The following is a 25,400-nucleotide window of genomic DNA, read 5'->3' as shown; positions in this document are numbered from 1 at the left end:
CCCATTGGACACTGGAATGTCAGCCAAATCTTGGGCTCAAATCTCTGTAGAGGGAAATGTATAATATTACGACTCACAAGGGAAGGTATCCTAAGCCACAGTTACATAACACACTGCAGCTCACTATGTTGTTGCAATATTATGCCCCAGTGAGAGGAACAAGCAGGAGCCATGATTCAGAGAATATGCAATAATTCTTTGCATTGACCATGTATAAATTATTCTGGCGTTTGGTTGGCTGAGTTGGCTGGAAATCTGGTCAAGCCAATGCAGGGATTCAATTCCATCACAGACTGAGGTCACCATGAAGTCACCACTCCTTTCTCAACCTTTCCCCTCACCTGAACTGTGGTGACTCTCAGGTTAAGCTCTGCACCAGACATCCCTCTTGAATGAAAGAGCAGTATGATGCTGCTCAGGGACCAATCTTCACCTGTTTAACCTCCAGAGGAGAGAGCTCATCCTGCCCCTCCCTCCCCAAAAAGTAAACTGAGCAACTCAACAATGTTATCTAATCTTGTATCCTACAGTCTAGACTAGTGTTCATGATATCACTACAAACCCAGCAGCTGCAACATTGCACACAACTCTAGGGTAGAGGCACAAACTGATGGAATAAATGCTCCTATGTGTTAACTCCATGCTACGCTACTGCTTTGCTCTGAATTTATTACACACTGTGGCATAAATTCAGCATTTCACTAAATCACACTCCAACTTGGCTCCAACACCTTCACTGAGCCCCACTCAATCAGGTGCCTTAGCGCTGGAGCTGCTCCAGTTTAATATTATGGAGAATAACGACACATTTTCTGCCTAAACTACTCATTAAAAACAACCCGAAGTCCTCATGAGCATATTCTCATGTACACAGAAGCCCCCTGTCCCAATATCTAATGGATGTGGGTCAAGATCTTCTCTCCTCATGCTGGAGACTTTGGGGAGAAAATGAGGGAAGAGAGAATATTAAAATGTTACAAATGACTGAGATCATAGAATCCCTATAGAGTGGAAGCAGGCCATTCAGCCCATCGAGTCCACACTGACCCTCCAATAAGCATCCCATCCAGACCCACCCCATACCCTGCATTTCCCCTGGCTAATCCACCTTGCCTGCACTTCTTTGGACTGTAGGTGGAAACTGGAGCACCCGGAGGAAACCCGTGCAGACACGGGAAGAATGTGCAAACTCCAAACAGACAGACGGTCACCTAAAGTTGGAATTGAACCTGGGTACTTGGCGCTGTGAGACAGCAGTGCTAACGACTGAGCCACTGTGATGCTCTTAGGCGCTGGAATGGAAGGCATGGTTGTTTAAGACACAAAGATCAGTAGGAAATTAAGTCACAAAGAAGGCACAAGGGTGTTACAAAAAGATATTGACCGGTTAAGTGAGTGAGCAAAGTTTTGATAAATGGAGTAAAGTGTGAGATTGTCTATTTGGCAAGAAGAATATTTTTTTAAAAAATCATATTATCTGAGAGATTGCAGATGTTTGAGATGCAGAGTGAGCAGGATTTTGAGTCACAAAAGATTAACATGCAGGTACAGCAAATAATTAGAAAAGCTAACAGAATGTTATCATTGATCTTGAGGAGAACTCAGTATAAAAGTATGGAGGTTATGCTTCAGCTATACAGGGCAATGGCGAGACCACATCTAGAGCACTGTGTACAGTATTGGTCACCTTATTTAAAAGGAGGAAGTAAACGAGTTGAAGGCATTTCGGAGAAGACTTGTTAGATTTATTCCTGCATTGGACTGGTTGGCCTATAAGGAATGGTTGGATAGGCAAGGCTTACATCAGATTGAAACATATAAAATCGTGATCCATCTTGATAGGGTGGATGCGGAGAAGATATTTCTTCTTATGAATAAATCTACAATGAAGGCTCACAGTTTAAAAACCAGGGGTCACTTACTTAAAACAGACATTAGCCAAAACTCACTCTCAGATGATCATGAGTCTTTTGAAATCTCTTCCTGAAAATTGGTGGAAGCGAAATCCTCGAGTATTCTCAAGGTGAAGGTTGATGGATACTGTTAAGAAAGGGACTGTAAGGTCATCAAGGGGAGGGGGAAATGTGGATTAAGGTTACATATCTGATCAGCTTTGATCTTACTGAATGGCGGAGCAAGCTCATGGGGCTGAATGCCCCATTCCTGTTCCTGATTCATGCCTTGTAATATATTTTCTATCAATTGTTACACAATAACGTAAAGGACGCATGTTGCCTGTAAAGATCAGGAGATCACAGGAGTGGGCAGCACATTGAAAACATGTACACTTAACATTCAGCATTGCTGGAATGCCAGGGGTCAACCCACCAAAAGTAGATGAAGGAGTCGGAGGCCAGAATATTGGCCTGCTTGAGAACTCAATATGTGGAGCTTATTCAAGGATCAGCTACTGCGGGTCCTTGATAAGTATGTACCGGTCAGGCAGGGAGGAAGTTGTCGAGCGCGGGAGCCATGGTTTTCTAAGGAAGTTCAATCGCTTGTCAAGAGGAAGAAGAAGGCTTATGTTAGGATGAGATATGATGGCTCAGTTAGGGCATTTGAGAGTTACAGGTTAGCCAGGAAAGACCTAAAGAGAGCTAAGAAGAGCCAGGAGGGGACATGAGAGGTCATAGGCGGATAGGATCAGGGAAAACCTTAAGGCTTTCTATAGCTATATCGGATTAGGACCAATCAAGCATAGTAATAGGAAGTTGTGCATGGTGTCAGAGGAGATAGGAGAAGTGCTAAATGAATACTTTTCGTCAGTATTCACACTAGAAAAAGACAATGTAGTTGAGGAGAATACTGAGACACAGGTTCCGAGACTATATGGGATTGAGGTGCATAAGGAGGAGGTGTTAGCAATTCTGGAAAGTGTGAAAGTAGATAAGTCCCCTGGGCTGGATGGGATTTATCCTAGGATTCTCTGGGAAGCCAGGGGGCAGATTGATGGGCCTTTGACTTTGATCTTTATGTCGTCATTGTTTACAGGAATAGTGCCAGAGACAGGAGGATCGCAAATGATGTTCCCTTGTTCAAGAAGAGGAGTACAGACTACCCTGGAAATTATAGACCACTGAGTCTTACAGTGTTGGAAAGGGTTACAAGCGATAGGATTTATAATTATCTAGAGAGGAATAAGCTGATTAGGGATAGTCAACACTGTTTTGTAAAGGGTTGGTCATGCCTCACAAACCGTATTGAGTTCTTTCAGAAGGTGACCAAACAGGTAGATGAAGGTACAGTGGTTGATCTGGTGCATAGGATTTCAGTAAAGTGTTTGATAAGGTTCCTCACAGTAGGCTATTGCAGAAAATACTGAGGCATGGGATTGAGGGTAATTTAGTGATTTGGATCAGAAATTAGTTAGCTGAAAGATGACCGAGGATGGCGGTTAATGGGAAATATTTATCCTGGAGTTCAGTTACTAGTGGGGTACTGCAAGGATCTGTTTTGGGTCCACTGTTGTTGGTCATTTATATAAATGACCTGAATGAGGGCATTGAAGGATGGGTTAGTAAATTTGTGGATGACACTAAGATTGGTCGAGTTGTGGATCATGACGAAGGATATTGTAGGTTACAGAGAGACATAGATAAGTGGCAGAGCTGGGCTGAGAGGTGGCAAATGGAGTTTAATGCAGCAAAGTGTGAGGTGATTCACTTTGGAAGGAGTAACAGGAATGCAGAGTACTGGGCTAATGGTAAGATTCTTGGTTGTGTAGATGAGCAGAGAGATCTCGATGTCCAGGTACATAGATGCTTGAAAGTTGCCACAGGTCGATAGGGTTGTTAAGAAGGTGTATGGCACGTTAGTTTTTATTGATAGAGGGATTGCGCTGAGCTTCAGAACAATGAGGTCATCGGCAGCTGTTCAAATCTCTGGTGTGGCCACATTTGGAGTATTGCGTACAGTTCTGGTCACCGCATTATAAGGAGGATGTGGAAGCTTTGGAAAGGAGTCAGAGGAGATTTACTAGGATGTTGTCAGGTATGGAGGGAAGGTCTTATGAAGAAAAGCTGAGGAAATTAAGGCTGCTTTCATTAGAGAGAAGAAGATTGAGAGGTGACTTAATTGAGACATGTAAGATAATCAGAGGGTTAGATAGGGTGGACAGGGAGAGCCTTTTCGCCTTGGGAGGTGATGGCTAGCACGAGGGGACATAGATTTAAATTGAGGAGTGACAGATATGGGACAGAAGTCAGAGGTAGTTTCTTTACTCAAAGAATAGTAGGGGTGTGGAACGCACTGCCTGCAATAGTAGACTCGCTAACTTTAAGGGCATTTAAATGGTCATTGGATAGGCATATGGACGAGAATGGAATAGTGTAGGTTAGATGGGCTTTATATTGGTTCCATAGGTTGACGCAACATCGAAAGCCGAAGGACCTGTACTGCGCTGTTATGTTCTATGTACAATCTTCTTAACAGGCAATGTCCCACCAAGTTGGGACTCGTCTCCCAATTACAAGTAAGCAAATAAATTATAAAACATCACCCTCACAGAAAGTGTGCTTTATTAGTGTTTTGCAACCAGGACTAATGGGTCAGTAACTTCAGATATATAGAAACTGATGACATTGAAGACCCCTCATCGATATAATGGTCTAACAGCAACATCAAAATAATGCACGCCACCAAGTTAGAATAAATATTAAAATTGACTTACTGGGTTCAAGATGCCACAGACCAAAGGGGGTGAAATAATTTCATTTCACTGCAGAAGCTGAGCATAGTGTTATCTGGTTATATTAGTACAGGTGTTGCTAAGTTACACCGAATGGTATTTCAGCAAATGAAATCACATTTCTTACAGTCAAAGTTGTTCTTTGGTTTATATTCCCAAATTGGCTTTGACTCCTGAGGTCACAAGGACATTTTGTGCAGATATAGCTAAAAATAGCCACAGGAGTGCTTGATGGTTTGTAAAGTCAAGTGGAATGAGACGTGTCTTGATATTAACTTGATGAACAGTTATTTAAAAAAAAGCTTGATAATATGTACTGAACAGTGCTTTCCCAATTGCTGTACTGCTTTTTAACAACTGAATAGTTATAGCCAAGCCCTGTCCTGACGCTACCCAATCTCCACTTCCAGCAGGAGACATTGAGTAACTGTCAGAAACCAGAACCATGGCTCCCACAGATGCTGGAACTGATCGTCAATAACCAAACACATCTCCTTCTCAATCTCTCCCCTCACCCAAGGTATAGTGACCCTCAGGTTAAACCACTACCAGTCATTTCTCTCTCTCTCTCTCAAATAAGAGAGCAGCCCTATGGTCCTTTAGGACTATGGAGACTTTACTCTTTAGCTATTGCTAATTGTAAACATCCACAATTTAAAACCAGTCAGGAATTGGCCACTTTTTTCAACTCTATTGGAATGGCCTAGTGTAGGACTCAATCTCCAAACAAATGCTACGTGTATGGGATTAGTCTAATTCGATATTTGATGGTCAGCATAGACATCATGGGCTGAAGGGCTTGTTTCTCTGTTGTAGGACACGATGACTGAGCCAGTATCTGTAGCAAAGAAGCAGACCCCCCAGGTTGCAATCCGTGGTGAAGTTTGAGCAGAATTTCTGCTCAACTTTCAGATCCCACCATTTAAGTTCAAGATTTTGGCCGGGCTGGAGAGTGGGAGATATGTGGCAGATCCGTAAAATGAATGCACTGAATGTACCTTTTATTGTAGATCAAAGGAGCAATGACAGATGCCCTTAACTCATCCTTCCATAGAAACTGATGGTCTTACCACCAGTATTTAACAGTTGCACTCATTGGAGGACCATTCTAAATAGCAGTCATTGCATGCATGAAACATTGTTTCTTCACTTCAGTGTGTGTAATGTTACAGGCAATCATGTGTTCTCTCTGAACTAATCGCCCTGAACTAACTTTTCTACCTAGTATCTTATATGAATTACTCCCCCTCATTTAGTGCCTTGTGAGGCTGAGATTCAAAGTTTGACTCATGGTTAAAGAATCCTCAGTATACATGCCCAGTTTGTAACATAACACTGCCCAGAGCACAGAAACAGCCTGAGCTGCCACCAATTTAATCCTGGGAGCACGTATTGACAACTCAGTTCCTTCTGAATACAGGCACTGTCCGACTGGACACACATGCAACATTTTCAAACCTCAAAAATAATAAGACCTTTCCAAATGCAAAGTTTCACTTATCAGTTGGTTAAAAAAGGCGTTTGACAGCTGGTTAAAAATATTCAAGGATTTTTTTATAAAAATGGAACAACCGAAGTAGTGTCCTCAGATTAGGGTGGCAATGCACAAGTTGATGTGGGTTTTTAACCAGACCAGAGTGAGTTTGTGGAACAAGATGAAACAACTGCTGATGTGTCTAAATCTGGATATAGACACATACCTTAGAATTCTTTAAACATTAGTTTAGTGTCAATGCACTTACTGAGAGGTTTCCTGGTAAAGTTATGCATCAACGAGATTAATTATAAAAGACCAAGAGGGTTATGGCTAGCAGCATTGTGTCAGGCTCCACAAACTCCATTGTTATGAGACCTTTGCTGCTATTTTGAGCATCACACTTCAGAGTTCTGCCCATTCTCACTTGGACCTTGTGCACCATGGCAGATTAAATTCCAGTTGTCAACCAAAGGAGTCATGATATTTTTAGTTGTGATCTGAGGATAGTGTTTGGTCAACGTTGAACACGTCATAGTAAAGATTATGCTTGTTTTACATGTGACCAACCTCAGGAGTGGAGATCCTCATTACATATTCTTATGATCCAGGATGACTGGACAAATCAGTGCCAGAAACCTCACTTGATAGATCATGTGTTTAATTTTTGCTTTCGGGTACCATGGTGATTGGTCACTCAAAGATATCCACACGGGCTGCAAACGTTAACAACAGAATGTAACTTTATTGTATATGTAGAACAGTTGGATAGATCTTAACAGAAACATCAAAACAAAATTTCATTTGGTTTCCCAACAACATCTATTACAGAAACTCAATCCCAGAGAAATATCACTCCTTTTCCACTATTTTAAATCTTTACATCACTGAAACTTTCCTATGAACTGTTGAAACATTATTTTTTTTAAAAATTCTTTTCTGCGTTAACTGGCATAAAACTCTCACAATTCTGTTGGCTAAAATCTTCTTCAGCACTAACGTCATGAAGATTTCTATATAAGCTCTCCCTGGTTGGAAATTCCATAAACTAGAAACCAATTCTGTGGAAGCAACTGGTTCCCTGAACAAACTTGATTCTCTTGCAAAGAAAAAGCACTCTAACCTCTCAATTGAAATCTCGGATTTTCTGTACTGGGACTTTGTACCTTCTGTTCTGAAGTCAAGTTTAATCTTACTCTGCCTGTCATAAACCCAACAGTACAAACATTTCATCCATTAACACTATAGGATCTGCTAGATGTATTGTCTTTGTCATGTGCTTTCATAGAAATGAAGTGTTTAGGTCACTATCCAAATGGCTTCCTGATTTTTTTAAAAGAAACTTCATTGTACAAACCATTTGTATCTATTTTGAAATCCAAATGTATAATATAAATCATACACATTTCATGAGAACATGACTGGTCTTGACCTCATTTATAACTCTTACAATATGTAAAGAAGATGATATGGAGATCCTCTCAACCATATATTAACCATGATCACTCAACAAAATGGAAACAGCTTTAGATCAGATGTATCTTTACACTCCGTTAATTTCCAATAGTGTGAAAAATTGGGAAGGATGTGAAGTGGTAGTCACCCCAAAACCACCTTAATCCCACCTTTGCCAAGTGGGTAAGTTAAAACCAGATCAGTGGTTCAGGTCTAAGTCATGTACCAAGACACTTTCGAATGCCATTTTGGCATCATGATATTAAACTTGTCGCAATATCGAGGCAAAATTGCACAGTTTAGCAGGTAGCCAATGCCAGGCCAGGAAAAACAGAGAAAATGCTGCAGTTTTCCACTAAAAGGAATGGAGAATTGGGACAGTGTTATCCAACATGTACTGACTATGTAGGAAGGCTTGAGGATCTTGCAATAATTTACTTCAACCCCTGAGAATGATGTCAGCTAAACCTAGCAGGTAGGATTCTTATTCCTGATGAAGGGCTTTTGCCCAAAACGTCAATTCTCCTGCTCCTCGGAATTTGCCTGACTGGCTGTGCTTTTCCAGCACCTCCCTATCAACTCTTATTAACTTCAATCTGAGGGTTGAGTTTAAGGCTTGCTGGACACGCACTCCCATGTCACACTGAGGGTATGCTGCACTGTCAGCAGTTCTATGCTATCAGTGAATTATTAAACTGAGATGTTCAGTATTTATGTAAATATATATGTTCCAGCACCACCAATAGCAGAGGACCAGAAACTTCATTTGGTTTTGTCAATCACCACCATGTCCAATTAGTGATTAATCCAATTGATTTCTGCGTAATCTTGCTGTACTGTATCACTATAGTCACATGTCCTTGAATTGACCAACTTTCATGAAGTTGGATCCCTCTTTCATCATGTCCATGGCTTTTCACTTGCTCCAGGAACTTTGAAGTGACTCTGTCTCCCATCAGGATTCCTTACGTTAAAATGCACTACATCTTAGTTCTCTCAGACTTTTGCAGCCAAGGGAACAACAAGTGAAAAAGCAAAGGCACGTGGAGTAGAAGGTTGCTGAAGGTGCAGACCAACACTTGGTCATTTGCCTGTAGTTTGCTGGTTGCATTTTATGTGCAGCCCACTCAAATGATATAGTTGCCAAATCCAGGTGATAAATCCATGTCATGCCATCCCAAGGTGATGTAAGTCCATGATTCCATCATCCATGCTACCCAGTGGAGAAGAAATAGCACCCCAAAACATGCAGACCAGACCATGAAACAAATTAACTCTCAGTCACCTGGAAGATCCACATACCCAACAGATTGTTCATTCTTAAATTAACCAGACAATGGTACATGCTCGAGGCAACATAATGAAAATCCTACTAAGATTAGGAATAAATTAGAAGAATTAACTACTGGACCAGGATTCATAACTTGAGCTAGTGAACATCCAAGAAATACATTAGACATGGGCTGTTCAAGCATTTTGAACTATGTAACCCCTATGCACAGCAGAGAGATTTGAGAGCTACATGTAGAATTTAAATTCACAATTTGATCATATACATCATTTCAAGGTATAAACACTGCACACTGGTTTAGTATTCATCACATAAAGATACAGCATACAAAACAAAGTCTTTACAAAACTCCAGGTCTTTGGAATTCAGATAGAGAGTATACAAAATGTATGCATAAATCAGATGAATGGCCAAGATGGTGCGGCTAATACATGGTTTGGAGATTCTTGGTCTAGATTCTCAGCAGACAATAATTTCTATTTGAGATGTAGTCAACTCTAACAAGGCTGTATTTAATGCTCATCTTCTTTCCTCAAATGAAAGTAAACAATGGATTGACTTTATTTGATGTTTACACTATACAACACATTGCAAAGCACGTGTAGGTCTGGTTAAGCAGGTAACTAAACAACTGTGAACCAGCTAGATTTTTAAGGACAAACAGCATCTTTGCATAGTTGACCAACAACTTACCACAGTTGCTGCACTGAATTACAAATTACATTAAGATTAACTCAGTAGCAAAACTACAACATTAAGATGACATGTAAATCATAACAATTATTTTAATTCGTAAAGTTGAACAAGGTAAAATGTTAAAAATCACACAACACCAAGTTATAGTCCAACAGGTTTAATTGGAAGCACACTAGCTTTAGGAGCATCGCTCCTTCATTAGGTGGTTAGCGCTCCGAAAGCTAGTGCTTCCAATTAAACCTGTTGGACTATAACCTGGTGTTGTGTGATTTTTAACTTTGTACACCCCAGTCCAACACCGGCATCTCCAAATCATGGTAAAATGTGGTTCTCTGGAATGGTAGCAAACATGATTTGGCACAGAACCAGAAGAGATGTTAGGACCAATCACCAAAATACTTGACCAAAGTAGTAGATTTTGAGGGGTGCCTTGGAGGAGGAGGATGGACGAGGAGGAAGGTGATCAAGCAATGCGAGAAATCAGAGTCAACTGATGGTCAGACAGAAGTTGTGGGGAGAGGGAGCTCAGGTGATATTCCACATGCATATGGAAGCTGACATGGTGTTGACAAATGGTGCCATCATGGGCAACACGTACATGAAAAGGCTGCATTTGAGGTTAATGCTATTGCTAGATCAAGCACCACACACACAGACACACGCCAAAAACACACCAATTAGAACTGAGCTGAATTCTTCTACCCAGAAAAATCAATCCTTTTACTGGTCATACTGACTCCTGACATCAGTCCTCAAATCATATTTTGCCAATTTTCTACAGCCCAGAAAGGTTTACTTTCTAAGTCATTCAGCTCCTCATCAGGGATTTGTGCAATGGATGACCATTAAAGCAATGTAAAGTAGGACAAAGCCAGAAAATGGAAGCCGGTAACACATATCCACTGCCTATTCCTTGGCTTTAAGTGGCTCAGGAGAATCAGAGGCAAATGGATATATGTGTCTGATGCACATTTAATTGGGGTGGGGCAGTAGTCATGGCAAACAGCATAAATGTAAGTCTGCACACCTATAAAGCACTGCACATGAACCAGTACAGAACAGATTAATTGCCCATAGTTTAATTTAGAACATAGCACACTACTATAATTTTGTACCATCAGCCAGTTTGAGGGTAAAAAAGTATGTGTGATTGTGCTCTTCCAGCTTCACATCTTTTGCCTCTGCCCTCCAGCATCTGCAGTCCTTACTGTCACATAAGCACATGTTCTTGTACACCATCTTGAAGACATTGGGAATAGATACACCAAAATGAAAAGTGGTAAGTCCCAAGGATAGATCCTTTGTTGTGAAAGGTATTGGCAATGAATCAGAGACAACAGCAGAGTCAATGCAGATGATTCTCAGGCTAACAGTGGACAGGAAAAGATGGAGACCAGTGAGGATAATGTCACCAAACTGGACAGTAGAGCTTGGGAAAGAGCAGAATACTGTGACTGATTCATACAATCCCTAAAGTGTGGAAACAGGCCATTCAGTCAAAAGGTCCACACCGACCCTCTAAAGGGCATACTTCATGTTGTTTTGTTTTATTAATCTTCAATGAACCAGTTCAACTGCACAAGTATTGAAATCATCATAGAATCCCTCCAGTGTGGAAGCAGGCCATTTGGCCCATCAAGTTTGCACTGACCCTCTGAAGAGCATCCCACCCAGACCCCAACCCATATCCTAGGCCTAACCTGCCTGACCTACACATTCCTGGACACTATGTACAATTTAGCATGGCCAATCTACCTAAACTGCACATCTTTGGACTGGGAGAATACTGGAGCATTCAGAGGAAACTCAAGCAGACACTGCGAGAATGTGCAAACTCCACACCAACAGCCGCCCAAGGCTGGAATTAAACTTGGCTCCCGTGAGGCAGCAGCGCTAACTACTGAGCCACCGTGCCAGCCTATTGTGTAAAAGACAGTAGAGAGGTTGAGGGAAATGTGAAAGGGTGGTGGAATGTTCACCGTATTCACAGCCACATAGGATATCAATTGATAAGGGTGGGTGATTGGGGTGGGGTGGGGCTGCTAGTATGTGGTCAGTTAGTTAGGTTGGCTGGGTGGCTACAGTAGGCTCAATCTCTGTACTGGCTGATGTAGTACTTGAGGCCTACATTCTATCTTGTGCTCGATAAAGAATGGTGTTCCCCAAGTTACCACAGCCTATTCCTTTGGTTTACAGAGCATAGGAGAATCAAAAGCAAAGATGGACACAGATTTGGACAGTGACAACCTGCTCAAAGACTTTGAAGCGGACAGGGTTTCTTGTGTGCATGAATGCCATTGAGGCTGCTTGCTGTCAGAGACACTTGTAAGCACCTGAAGGGAAAGAACAGTCAATTGTTAACAGTAACAACCAACAAGAAGGGAATTTAGATTGCCAATAGTTTGGACAGAGTAAGGCCAAGGGAACAAAATACAGGGTCATGGTTAAGGTGATGACAGAGAGGCAGTGAAGTCAGATAGGGGAGAAACTGGGAAATGATGCATGTCCCTGGTTAAGGCAAGCAAGAACCTTTTGGGAAGTTTGGTCTGGTGAATTAGGCCTGGCCAAGTGGCAGAAACATTGAAATTGAGGGTCTAAATTTTAGTGACAAAGTCTGTGAACTCATCAATGCCTCTTCTTCCTCAGGCAGCTAAGGAAATTCAGCATACCCATAAGGCCTCTCACTAACTTTTATAGACGCACCACTGAAAGTATTCTATCTGGATGCATCACAGCTTGGTTACGGCAACTGCTCTGCCCAAGACTATAAGAAATTACAGAGAGCTGTGAACACGCAGGCCAGCTTTCCATCCATTGACTCCATCTACATTTCTCTCTGCCTCAGAAATGCAGTCAATATCAAAGACCCCTCCCACCCCGGTTACAATCTCTTCCATCGGGCAGAAGATACAAAAGTTTAAACACATGTACCAACATGTTCAAGAACAGATTGTATCCCGCTGTTATTAGACTTCTGAATGGACCTCTCAAATTTCAAATCTAATGTTGATCTTGCTTTTTGTGCACCTTCTTTGCAGCCGTAACTTTGCATCCCTCGTTCTGTTCGATCACCCTGTGATCTTCATATGGTATGATCTGCCAGTACTGCACACAAAACAAAACTTTTCACTCTACCTAGGCACGTGAGTAATAATAAATCAAATCAAATTAAATAAACATCCCAAGTTGCTTCACAGGAGCATTGTGAACAAAAAATTAAACAGAATTAAATTTTAATCAACAAAGAGCCACATATAATGAAACCTGAAATCCAAATTTAGTTCCATTACATACTTTCTTCTCAATTTTCAGCAGACCATTTTCAAAAGCATGTATTCACTACCTACATCTTGTATGAAAACTGAAACAACTAAAGTATAGAGTTTTCAAGGTGATATTACAGGAATCTATTGCTTGGCTTCAATAGAAAAGTGAGCAATGGTGAACATTGAAAAAAATAAATCCTAAAACTGAAAGAAAATGAATATTCTTGGCTTATTTTACTTTTGAAATGGTGTTCCCTCTCAATATGGATTTTAGATTACTTTGGTGCATTTGATCAAAGGAAAGACACAGATGGATGAATTGGAGCCTCAAAACTGGCACTTGATCAGAGTCTTGATTCTTTGTGAAATTGGAGCATTTATTTACTTTAATGGATTTGGTCCAACTTTTACACACCGGCTTTGCTAATTATTACCAGGAGCTGCTTCCCTTTTGTTTATTTCCTTAACAGGGTGGGTAGGAATAAAAAGTGAGTGTCAGTACGTTCTTTTGCAGAGGCGCAATATCAATAGACAACACTGTACTCACTGCATCAGACACTTATCTAACCATGAACATAAGTTGCTGGAGAAACTCAACAGGTCTGGCAGCATCAACTGTGGGGAGAAAACTATTAACATTGAGTCCACTGATCCTACTTCAGATGACTGTTCACCCTCTAGAAATGCTTCCAGACCTGCTAAGTTTCTTCAGCAATTTATGCTTTTGTCTGTTTCAGATCTCTAGCACCTGCAGTTTTGTTTTTATTTCGGACTTATCTAGCCGTATTAAATGGTGAAATAAAGTGCATGACAAACGAACAGAGAAAGAAAAACTTGCACTAAAAAAATTCATGCTCGGAGCTGCCGATCCTCTTAATTTAGTAAAACTGGCTGTCACACCAACTGTGTCATAGAATAAATTCCTCCATCATTCCTTTGTTGACGAATGTCTAATTTTGACAAAGTCATAACAGGGCATGTCAAATCATAGGTTAGCACATGAACTTATAACAGAAGGAAACTTCCACAGTTGAATTAAACCAATCTGCCTACCTCTGTATTACTGACATAAAGCTCTTCATTAGCCAAAATGTTCATAGCAATTGGAGTTCTAGGAGATTGTAGGAACAGAAGAGAGAGGGAGAAGCAGTGGGGAAAGGAATCATAATTAGCAATAAAGCTTTTTGGTATTCTGGGGACCTTCCATTTATAAGATGTTCCAAATTTCAGGGAGTAGAGATTGGGGATTGGCTGCTGTTCCACTTACTCATCCAACAGAACACTACGCTTTGTTCCCGAGTTCTGACATCAACAGGAACCCAGAAGGTAGAACAGAAATTATGTTTTCTATTACAGATGGCTCCTATGTAACACGTTGTCAAAGATTTTCATCTTGAACTCATCAGGACACATTGCGAAAATACCAGAGCAAAACGGAAATCAGTAGATTCAAACATTCATAGCTCAGAAGGCAGCCATTTGGGCCATCAACTCAACAAAGATTAGACTACATTATTTACAGTTTCCAGCTTTTGCCAGTAGCCCTAGAGGATATGGCAATGCAAGTAGTGTACTATTTAAATGATATATGGGCTTCTGAATCAAAGACAGTTTCAGGCAGTGAATTCCAGACTCCCACCACACTTGAAATGAAAAAATGTTTCTCCTCTTAGCCTTCTATCTCTTTACTTAAATCCATGCCTTTTGGTTATTGACCCCTCTAACCAATGGAAACTATGCCTTTCAATACTTTATTTATGTTCCTCAATCTCATGTATCTTTATCAACCTTTGCAGTTCTAAGGAAAACAACCCCAGCCTTTCCAATCTTTCCTCATGGCTTAGACTTTCTGGTTCAGGCAGCATCCTGGTAAACCCCCTCCGCACCCTCTCTAGTGCTATCACACCTTTACTGAAACGTGATGACCAGAACTTTACTCCGGGTGTAGCCAAAACAGTGTTTTATACAATTCAAACATAACCTCCTTGTTCTTGGATTATGTCCCTCAGCTAGTAAAGACACAAATCCTGTATGTCTTTTTAACCACCTATTGACCGGTCCTGCTACTTTCGGGGATCTATGAATATAAACACCTATACCCTGCTGATCTTCTGTGCTTTCTAGGTGCTTACCATTCACTGTATAGTTCCTTGCCTTATTTGCCCACTCCAAGTGCATTATCTCACACTTCAATTCCATTGCCAGTACTTTATTTGTGCTTTAAACCATGCATTTGATTCTGATAGGGCAATGCATTGCCCTGAGAACCGCTGAATGCCTGTCACATATTTTGTTGAGTTGAAACAGTCACAATACATGTACATATTTTTCTGCTGTCTGCAAACAAACAGGACCCTGTGAACTAATATATGTATCATCCAGGACACACTTGTGTATCGCATTACAAGATCAGCCGACAATCCTAAATTGGCTGTCAGTGCAATTCATTGCACACTCAGGATCATCCAACAAATGTTGTCCAGTTACACAATTACATCTAAGATTGAACGCAGCTGCAAGTAAGTTGTGTCCTTGTGACAAAGTAAATTCTTGATCAGTTTCTTCTTCTACCCCTCTAAAGCAATGCTTCCTGCAGAGATACAGCAGGGATTGACTTCAACAAAATGGAAGCATCTGCAGTAAATGTTATGTTATGTGCCTATGAGGAGTACTGCACTATTGCCTACCTTTCTGCTCACCCTGATGTCTGTACACCTATAATTTCAAGCAATGTCAATGGATGGCAGTGCTCCAGTTTGATTTTCTTCACTAATTTTGATACTAACGAGACTGCCGTAACATTCTATTACCATTCTACAGCCAGTTTCATCAGCAGCAGTCAAGAGACCCGAAGGTGTCTTGGTCCACATGGTTTGATAACCAAACTATACATTGTATACCTGATACATTTCCAAACAAGTCTGTAGCCTGTACTTTATTCATAGAAAAATGGCAGATTGGAGTTCTCACAAATTCTCATCACACTGTAGAGTTATACTTTGTAGAATGCACCACTGCTCAACTAAATACTTGCCTTAAAAAAAAAGACACAAATTTTCCTGACTGACCTTGAGATAACCTGGCTTCTACCCAGGCAGCTTCCAGTAAGCAAAGTAATTTAATATAATTGAGTTCAATAGTTGCCTCTTTAACTCCTCAGTTCAGCGATTGTCCTGGAGCTTTGACTTTAACACTGAAAGCTCTCAACCACATTTTAGATTCTTCAATACCTGTAAGCAATACCAGTGGAAACAGTGAGCCTAGTACAAACCTTATAGGGACAATGACTTTAAATATGAATAGGAAGCACTAGTCTAAACCTTTAATTAAAAAAAAAGTGTGCTGGAAAAACTCAGCTTATTTGGAAACACAATCTTCTAAAGATGTAGCCCAGAAGTCACACAACACCAGGTTATAGCCTAATAGGTATATTTCAACTCTCAAGCTTTCAAAGCACCACTCCTTCATCAGGTGAAGTCACTAATGAAGTAATTTAAAAACCTGTGATTGTCTATGTAAATGAATCCATAGGCTTTAACATTTCTTTAATCAACCTGTACAGAAATACTATGACTTCTGAAACATGTGGGACTTGAACACTGACTCAGAGGTAGGTACACTACTAATGCATCACAAGAGACAAGGGCTTCATTGTTTTCTTTAGATCTGGAAGTCTTATCACGCACAACTAAATGGCCTTTTTGCCTCCACCAACAAATCCAGCCATGTTATTTTTCACCCATTACCAGTAAATTACCCATGTTTCTCATTAATCAAATTACATGCAAGTATTCATGAGCTTTAATATTAAACATAATGGGAAGAAACTATCATAATTAACAATTAATTTCATTGTTGACAATTGACATCAATGGGAGGCAATTAGAAGGTAAGACTGATTGCGACTGTTGTCATGAAGCACAGTGTATTAATTCTTAAAGGACTGAAACCATTTATCACTTTCAAAGTGAACTTAAGATATTAACACAAAACTGCAAATAGAGTTGAAGTTACAACTGGTAAATTAGTCAATGAGCCTTGAATTAAAGATGTAACCATGAATATCAAACTGCACCTAATATTGAAATAATATGTTACTTAACAGTGATGTGTCTAAATATTTTGAGAGAACAGTAATCTTTGTTTAAATCTTTTTTTTGTTTATGCAACATTATAGCCATTCAGTAAACTTAATGGGAAAATATCACATACGCTAAATAAGACGTTGATAAACTGGATGAAATGCTAATAATGTGCAGATTACTACTATGAAGAATGTACATTGCGTTTATTCAGTCTTTTAACCAAAATCAATGTTTATTTTCATGCAACTCTGTTATAGATCTAACAAAATTCTGTTGACAAAAACCAAGGATTGTTTTGACTCAGAGCATTAAACACTTGGGCTGATTAAAACCGCAATTCTGACTTTTATTTTTCTCCATACCCCAATGTAGTGCCTGATCCAGCTTCCAAAAGGCAGAGCCAGTGTTGGGTGTTCTGGATTCTCTTGATCTGTTTGATGTCTGATGTTTCGAACCTGTCTCAACTCTAATGGTTAGAAGCAAGGAGGTGGGGGAAGACAGAGCACAAACCCTGACTGAAGGGATAGTCTCTGTGGATTAGGATCAGGCATCTGGATTTTATTATGCTTCAGACTGACAGCCCAGGTTCCAGGCTGTTTGTCCAGACCTCCTGCAGAATGAGACACAACTTGAGCATTTCCCATTACTGATCTCTGATGACCTCCAAACCAACGTCTTTTTCAAAATAGTAAAATCAGTCTAATGGGAAACTTGGCAAAGTCCTTACAAAGGCACAAGCATCCACAAATGGGAGCCGTACAGAATTCAGAATAAATCTCATTTGGTCCTTAACAGCCAATGCGGGCGACAGTTGCCACTAAGGGTAATGGTCACAATCTGTAACACCATCTTTTGAGATTAAATCCCTTTTAGCAAAACTATGTAAAAATGTCAGTGTGTAAACATTAATGCTCACTGTGACATTGCCCTCATTAAACATCATTTGTGGTGATCAATAAAGAAGCATTTAGCGAATGTTTTACAATGACTGGGTAAACCAATTCCATTTTCATTTACACAAATTCCACAATCCTGCTCACTTCTCCATGGAATCGGTATCCTTGATTATTGTGGCTCTCCGACAACTGGGTGATAATGACCTCAACTAGTTCAGCACACTCTGAAAAATGCAGCATGAATAGGAGCCTGGAAATAAGTTTGCTGGTTCCAGTGTCAAATTGATACTGGGAATTATAACTGGTCAGGACTCTAGCGACTGAGCAAGCTGCCTCTGAGGCGGTGTAAATATGCAGTTATAACATTCCAGTGTTGACTCTTTGGGAGTGTAATAACTGAGGGCAAACGGAGCCAAACCTTCCATCTATTTCTCAAAAGACAGAGAGCTAAACCAGGAAGCACTAACCAATCAAAGCTTAGAAAATACGAAATGATTGAACCAATGTCATAATCCTCATGACTTTGTCTATTGATTTAGTTGTACTGTTAAAAATCACATTTTTGACAGGGAAAATTTTAAAAATATATTTTGGAGATTTTTTAAAATGTGAATGTATTCACCCAACACTCGAAGAACATTAAATATTTCACTTGCTGTTGCTTTTGACACACACAGTTTAAAAATAATCCACTATGACTTGGTGACTGGACAAATCATTGCCCCCATGACCAAAAATCTCTAATATTCAGCATGTCTCTACCGCTTGGGGAAACATCATCCAGTTGTGATTCTCACAATATTCAGACTGCTCTTACCTGGGGACAGTCCTTGATATAATGCCCTTTGTTGAAGCAGAGGTGACACAGGTAGTTGGGTGGAGGTCTTTTGCCGGGTTTACGGGGTTCTGCCGATAAGGATAGATCCGAGAAATGGTCGGTCAACGAGCTCAGCCCATCCACGATATTACTCAGAGAACCATAGGGAGACGCGTTCTTATACAACCCGCTGGTAATAGCCTGGATGATGGACAATATTCAGTTACTTGCTTTCTGCATCTGAGTGCTCTAAGATCCAGCGAGGCTGTCGAAAATGTTTAACATGTAATAAAACGAACAGTTAAACCGATCTCCAGAGCCCCAAACAATATAGACCAACACTGTATTGTGGTGCCTGGACCTCTAATGCGTATTTGTCTAGTGTCATCCCGCACTTTAGGAATATAACCCATTACCAATCAAACACGAATTGCTCACAATTTCACATCAAAGAAATCTGTTTTCACGTCAGCAACTGTATGAGTACTGAACAATTACAAAGCTAAATGTTTTAGAACATTGAACGCAGGGTATGTATTGGTATCACGTATTCTAACAATGAACGCAATTATCCAGGAGAGATGGGTCTGAATGGAAACATTTCTGAAATTCGCCTCATATTGCCAATCTGTTGTTCTGTGGGGGTGGGGAAGGATAGGGGTGCAGGGGGATAGGGGATGTTTGTTATTTTCTGCTTCAGCGTTTTGGAGCAGAGAGGACAGTGGTCAGACAGGACTGTCTGCCCCATAAGATTAAAGTACATTTTCACACTGGCATCCAATGAATATTAATGAAGGGACAATCGGGAAATGCTTGATTGTTTTATATACACAAAGAAAGAAAGCCCACCCTAGGACCCCCGCAATAAACACTCAGGGCTTCCACTTGCCAGCCCAGATAAATAGAGTTGCGATCAAAGCACCGAGTGTCTAGTGTTCACGCCCAGCACTGGTTGGGGATAGGTATGGGAGAAGGGGCTGGTGCTGAGTATGCAGTTCCCCTCACCCACCCCATCCAATGTTGTCTGGCACACACCGAGCTATTTTTAGGTGAGGCGACAACTGGTTTGCACTAAAGTCCAGCTGTCATGTTTACAAGCCCGCTTTGTAGTAGCAGCAGTGAACTTAAATAAAGCGACCTGTCAGAAAGGTCAGGGACAATTAACCCTTCGGCCTCCACATCCCTGTTAGTCCCAGCTTCCTGCTCTGGAGAGGCAGCAGCTTCAGATTATCCATCCTAATATTAACCATGATAGAGAAATTAAATGCTGAGAGCTAGGTTTAGAATTTAGGATTTCTTTTTTTAAGTAAGATGAGTGGGTGTGTGATTCTTTGCGACCTTGTGAACAATTCCGCAATCTAGCTCTCTCTTTGTGTATTTGCACTTTGGACTTAGAATTTAGTCACAGAGATGTACAGCACCGAAACAGACTCTTCAGTCCAACGCAACTATGCTGACTAGATAACCTAAATTAATCTAAATCTATTTGCCAGCATTTGACCCATTTTCCTCTAAACCCTTCCTATTCATGTATCTATCCAGATGACTTTTAAATATTGGAATTGTACCAATTTCCACCATTTCTTCTGGCAGCTCATTACTTGGACACATGTACATTCCATTTCACACTGCGTGTAAAAATAGGTCCCTTTTACATCTTTCCCCTCTCACCTTAAACCTATGCCCTCTAGTTTGGGACTCCCCTACCCTGGGGAAAATACCTTGTCTATTCATCCTATCCAAGCCCCTCATGATTTTATAAACTTCTATAAAGGTCATCCCTCAGCCTTCGAACCTCCAGCAAAAATAACCCCAGCCTATCCCTGTAGCTCAAGCCCTCCAACATCCTTGTAAATATTTTCTACACTCTTTCTGTTTCAACTATTTCAAAATGCTTAGAAGAGACCAAGGACTTCCTCAGTGTTTACATGAGAGACATTAGAAATTAGCCCTCACAGTTGGCTTTCCCCAGACAGAATGAGGGGAGATTGGTCCTGTTTCATCCTCTCTAGACACAGCCCCTCATTCCCCCAAAACTGCCACCCCATTTCATTGAGCACTCCCACACAGACAGTGCTTATAGGTACAAAGACACTATCCACATTACCATGGGTTTTCTGAAGCGTATCAGCTTCCAAAGCATTGCCTGTTTGGTTCTCATTGAATTAAACTTGCGCTTTTCATAAAGAGGCAACTACCACTAGCCTGATAGATATTTTCAATTAACGGAGCTGTACTGTCACACAATGTACAATTAAAATGACCCTTTTAAGAAGGTAGCCGTCTTCCTGGAGAGAAAACCTGCTTTATAAATGGACGGAAATAGGGCGGGAGCAAAACAATAGAACACACTAATTCTGTAGATACTTAGGGGGGAAATGCAGTGTAGATCAGTTAAATTTCTAGACATAATCTTCATTAACAAGGGTTACCATTGAACTTAAGGTCTGATTCAAATCCTTTCCTCCTCCAGTTAACTTGGTGCTACACTCTGCAGTTCTGTTACTAAGCCTCACAGTTAGTCTCTCTCAAAATCTTCAATATTCAATCTCTTCCATTTTGTTTTTCCACCACCATCACTGAATACCTCAATGTCAGCATCCTGAGAATTATTATTAACCAGAAGCTGCACTGCATCAGTGTAAAAATACCATGGCTACAAGAACAGGTCAGAGACTCGGAATACTGCAGTGAGTAACTCACCTGCTCAGTCTTCAAAGCCTGCCCATCATCCACAAGGCATGAGTCAGGAGTGTGATGGAAAACTCCCCCTTTGCCTGGATGGGTGCAGCTCCAACAACACTCAAGAAGCTTGTCATCATTCAGGACAAAGCCCACTTGATTGGCACTCCCTGTCCACCACTTTGAACATTCAAGCACTGAAAGACGGGATTAGAATCGATAGATGCTTGATGGCCAGTATGGATACAATAGCCTAAAGGGCCCTTTTCCATGCTGTTATATTCACTCCCTCACCACCGACTCTGCTGTGTCGCAGCAGTGTGTACCATCTCCAAGAAGCAATGCAGCAATCCACAATGGCTCCTTCGACAGTATCTTCCAAACTCATGACCTCAGAGGACAAAGACAGCAGATGCATGGGAACACCACCATTTGAAAGCTTCCCTAAAAACCAGACTAGATCAAAACTACTGCTGAGTCAAAATCTTGGAGCACCATCTCTAATGGCATTATGGATCTACATACACCAAAGGGACTGGAGACCTCCAGGGCAACTAGTGATGAGTAACTAGTTGGCAAAAAAAAATTCATTTCACCCCCCTCACTCAAGTGTGAATCCAGTGTAAAACTACATTGTATTAAAAAGGCACTAAATTTGTCAAGTTGTTTATGAAGTAAACAGCTCGTTAGAGTGTGCCATTTGGAGGACAAAAGGATAACAAGTGACCAATCTGTCCCACTCCATCCATAATTCAACAACAGAGTTACCTTTCAATTGTGCCTTTTACACAATTCAAAGTAGTTTCACAGGAGCAGCTTAAAGCAAAGTTTGACACTGAGCCCTATGGGGCAAACAGCTAGAAGTGTGAACCTTTTAACATTGAGGTTTATAAAATCATGAGAGGCAATGGATAGGGTAAATTGACAAGGTCTTTTCCCTAGAGTGGGGGAGTCCAGAAATAGAGGGGCATTAGTTGACTGTGAGTGGAGAAAGATTTAAAAGGGACCTAAGAGGTAACTTTTTCACACAAATGGTAGAGCATTTATGGAATGAGCTGCCAGTGGAAGTGGTGCAGGCTGGTATAATTACAACAGTTAAAAGGCAATAGGATGGGTACATGAGTAGGAATGGTCTAGAGTGATATGGACGAAGTACTAGCAAATGGGACTAGATTAATTTAGGATATCTGGTCGGCATAGATGAGTTGGACCGAAGGGTGTATTTCCGTGCTGTACATCTCTACGACTCTAAAAGCATGTTCGAGAGGCAGAGCAACTTACTGAGTGAATTTCAGAGTTTACATTCTGAACAAGCGAAGCACCAAGCTATCACTGATGGAGAGATGAAAATTCAGGTTGTGTTTGAGCCCAGAATCAAAGGAATGCAGGTTAGTGGAGGTGGTCAAGGTTACAGCTATGAGTGGATTTTGCCTGTCCTCGGATTTTGCCTGTCTTCGGATGCTGCCTGAACTACTGTGCTCTTCCAGCACCACTGATCCAGAATATGAGTTGAATGAACCTGGGGAGATGGGGGTTGATCTGAAAACAAGTTTGAGAATTTAAATAGTGTATTGTTTAAGGGAAGTGGATGCTTGGGATGAACAGGGCTTGGCATGAATAAGGAAACGGCAGAAGAGGCTTCAATAATCTGGGTTATGGAGGGAAGAGTGAGATTGACTGATTAGGATCTACGGGGTATCTATTAGTGGCAGATTTGTCCTGCTTAGCCACCCCTCTGAAAAGTATCACGACAATGTTCAATCAGCTTTCTGAATGGTTAAAAAGATGTCATTTAAAGGTTTGAGGTGACCTTGAATCAATTGCCCTTGTGGTGAGTTATTCCAGATAGAAATCACTCTTTGGTGGGAAACTATATACATCCAATCTCGAACTTTGTCCCAATCTGGTGAACTTTGAGTTGTCTCCTCTAACTCAGGTCCATGCTGTTTTCAAATCGTACTTCATGAACCAGAAAGTTTATCATCAACTCCCCTAGGAACGTGTATGCGTTTTTTTTTTAAATTATAAAAGGGACAATGCCAGAAAGAAAAAATCCGTACTTTTCAATGGGAGTTTGTAAAACAGGACAGTGCTTTCAGCTCACTCCACCCAACGCCCCCCCCCCGCAATGTCTGTCAGTGCGTTTTTCAGATCCAACCTCACCTCCCAACTTTCCAACTGCAGACTTAGTAAAGGGGGCGGGGGCAGCAACAGGCAAGAGATGACTTGGCGCTTTCTTCTTAACCTCCAACCAAGAATCTCAGTTCACAGACTGAGTGAAAACTGACCAGCCTCTTCCCCCACCACTCCCTGGACAGTCTCACTGGACAGGATACAGATTACACACCAACCAGGACTTGTGTCCTGCCATTACTTTTCGATCTTGATTTTTTTTTTGGGGGGGGGGGCAGTGTGTGGGATGTGGGGATTAGACTTGGCGTCTAACACCCAATCCGAGTTGGAACCCAACCAAAACATCCCGATTCACAGACAATAAAACTTTGCCAGGTCTCCCTCGACATCCCGCGAGTTGAAAAGGTATTACGCACTAAAGCAATCCATTGCACGTTGTCAACCACGGGGGGGGGGGGGCGAACTGCGGGTGGAATTTAAGGCGAATTTTTTTTAATTTCAAGACGAACGGCGGACTTTAAATATGAAAGTGAACACGCAAACTCCCAATGGCTGACAGGCGGAGACAGTAACAGGGCACTAACTCCAATAATGGCACTAACAGAGGTCAATGATTAGCCAATACGTCCAGAGAAGGTTCTGCATAGAGATAAAGTAAGCTCCCCTAACAAATAAATACAATTTACAAATAATACTTCAACACAGTCCCAGAAATGTTGCCCAAAGGTCTCCGCTCTCTCTCTCTCTATAATGTATATATATATCCCACGCAGTCTAATGGCGGGTGTTAAGGGAAAAAAAATTCGCAGAAAAAGTTTCCATTTCAAATTTCTCTCCCTCCCCTTACAACAATCAAAGTCTATATTTAAATTTAAAAACATGTTTAATCACGCCCGCAGATTTCGCTGGATTAAGGGTGTGCTCGAAGGGAATTCGCACCTCGTTCCTGTGGAGTTGGGAAAAGTTATTGAGATAGTTGGAATAGAGCGAAGTTCCCAGGTCGGCGGCAGCTTTGGTGTAGTTCAGGTCGTGGTGCTGGGATGACGGCTCCGGTCTAAAAGCATCAAAAGCACTCGGCTGGTGAGTGTCCTGCAGAGACAGATAGACCCAGTTTAAGAGCTGGGCTGGCTGGTAGACAGAGGCGCTGGTGTCGATCGTTGACAGTAGACTCATCCTGAGTTGCTGCTGCTGCTGCTGCTGGCTCGCCTTCTCCCTCTCCTTGTTTGACAAAGTCAGAGAGAGTGTGTGTGTGTGTGTGTGTGATTGTAGAGAAAGTCACAAAGTCCCAAGCCAACGTTGGCCGCTGCTGCCCAGAGGAGCCAGTCCGGCTCGTGTTATTGTTGTTGTTTAGTTGCCTGTAGCTGTGTTGTTTGGGAAGTTGTCAGTAAGTTTCTCTTTTTTTTTGGTGGAGGGGGGGTGGTGTTGGGAGAGAGAGCCTCAGACTGATCCGCTATTTCTCCCAAGGGAAGAGTTACTTCTGAGCAGCCAATCAGAGAGGCACCCGGAAGTGCATCATCAGCTTTGATACATTTCACTGGAGTCGCTGGCGGCTCCTGGGTTGTGTGTGTGTGTGTGTATGAGTGTGAGTGTGAGTACTCTCTACAGGGGGAAAAAAAAAGAGGCTTCAAGTCCCAGCTCTAGCTACAGCCCCCCCTCCCCTCCTCCTCATTCTGCTGCTGCTCCTTCTCCATTGTACGGGAATGTAGTCCCACCCTCCTCTGGAGTTTGCGAGGATTTTCTGCTGTGCCTTGAAAATCCCAACTGAAGTGGGCGAATTAAATGCAGCCGGTGTCATCCGTGAAGTTTTGCAGTGTACATTCAGAAGAAAGTCCAGTTTCTCTAATCTACCTGAATGTCTTCTCTCATTTATCATAATGAGTTATGTGTAAATCACCCTGTCACCTCCCCCATTCAGATT

At 41.4% G+C, this 25,400-nt stretch overlaps 1 protein-coding gene across 1 annotated transcript in view; it reads right to left on the bottom strand.

Moving 5' to 3' along the window:
• The window catches only part of zcchc24 (zinc finger, CCHC domain containing 24), a 261,964-nt gene extending 236,910 nt beyond the window's left edge, over positions 1 to 25,054 (bottom strand). The window contains exons 1-2 of the mRNA XM_043679053.1: positions 24,422 to 25,054; positions 18,668 to 18,868 (exon numbers count right to left, since the gene is read on the bottom strand). Coding sequence (XP_043534988.1) covers positions 18,668 to 18,868; positions 24,422 to 24,655 — 435 coding nt within the window. The 5' untranslated portion in view covers positions 24,656 to 25,054. The remainder of the gene's footprint in view (positions 1 to 18,667; positions 18,869 to 24,421) is intronic.
• Positions 25,055 to 25,400: the final 346 nt, after the last annotated feature.

The sequence above is a fragment of the Chiloscyllium plagiosum genome, chromosome 38, assembly GCF_004010195.1.
Source record: "Chiloscyllium plagiosum isolate BGI_BamShark_2017 chromosome 38, ASM401019v2, whole genome shotgun sequence".
In the NCBI taxonomy this organism is placed as follows: Eukaryota; Metazoa; Chordata; class Chondrichthyes; order Orectolobiformes; family Hemiscylliidae; genus Chiloscyllium; species Chiloscyllium plagiosum.
This window is presented reverse-complemented; position numbering and strand designations above follow the sequence as displayed.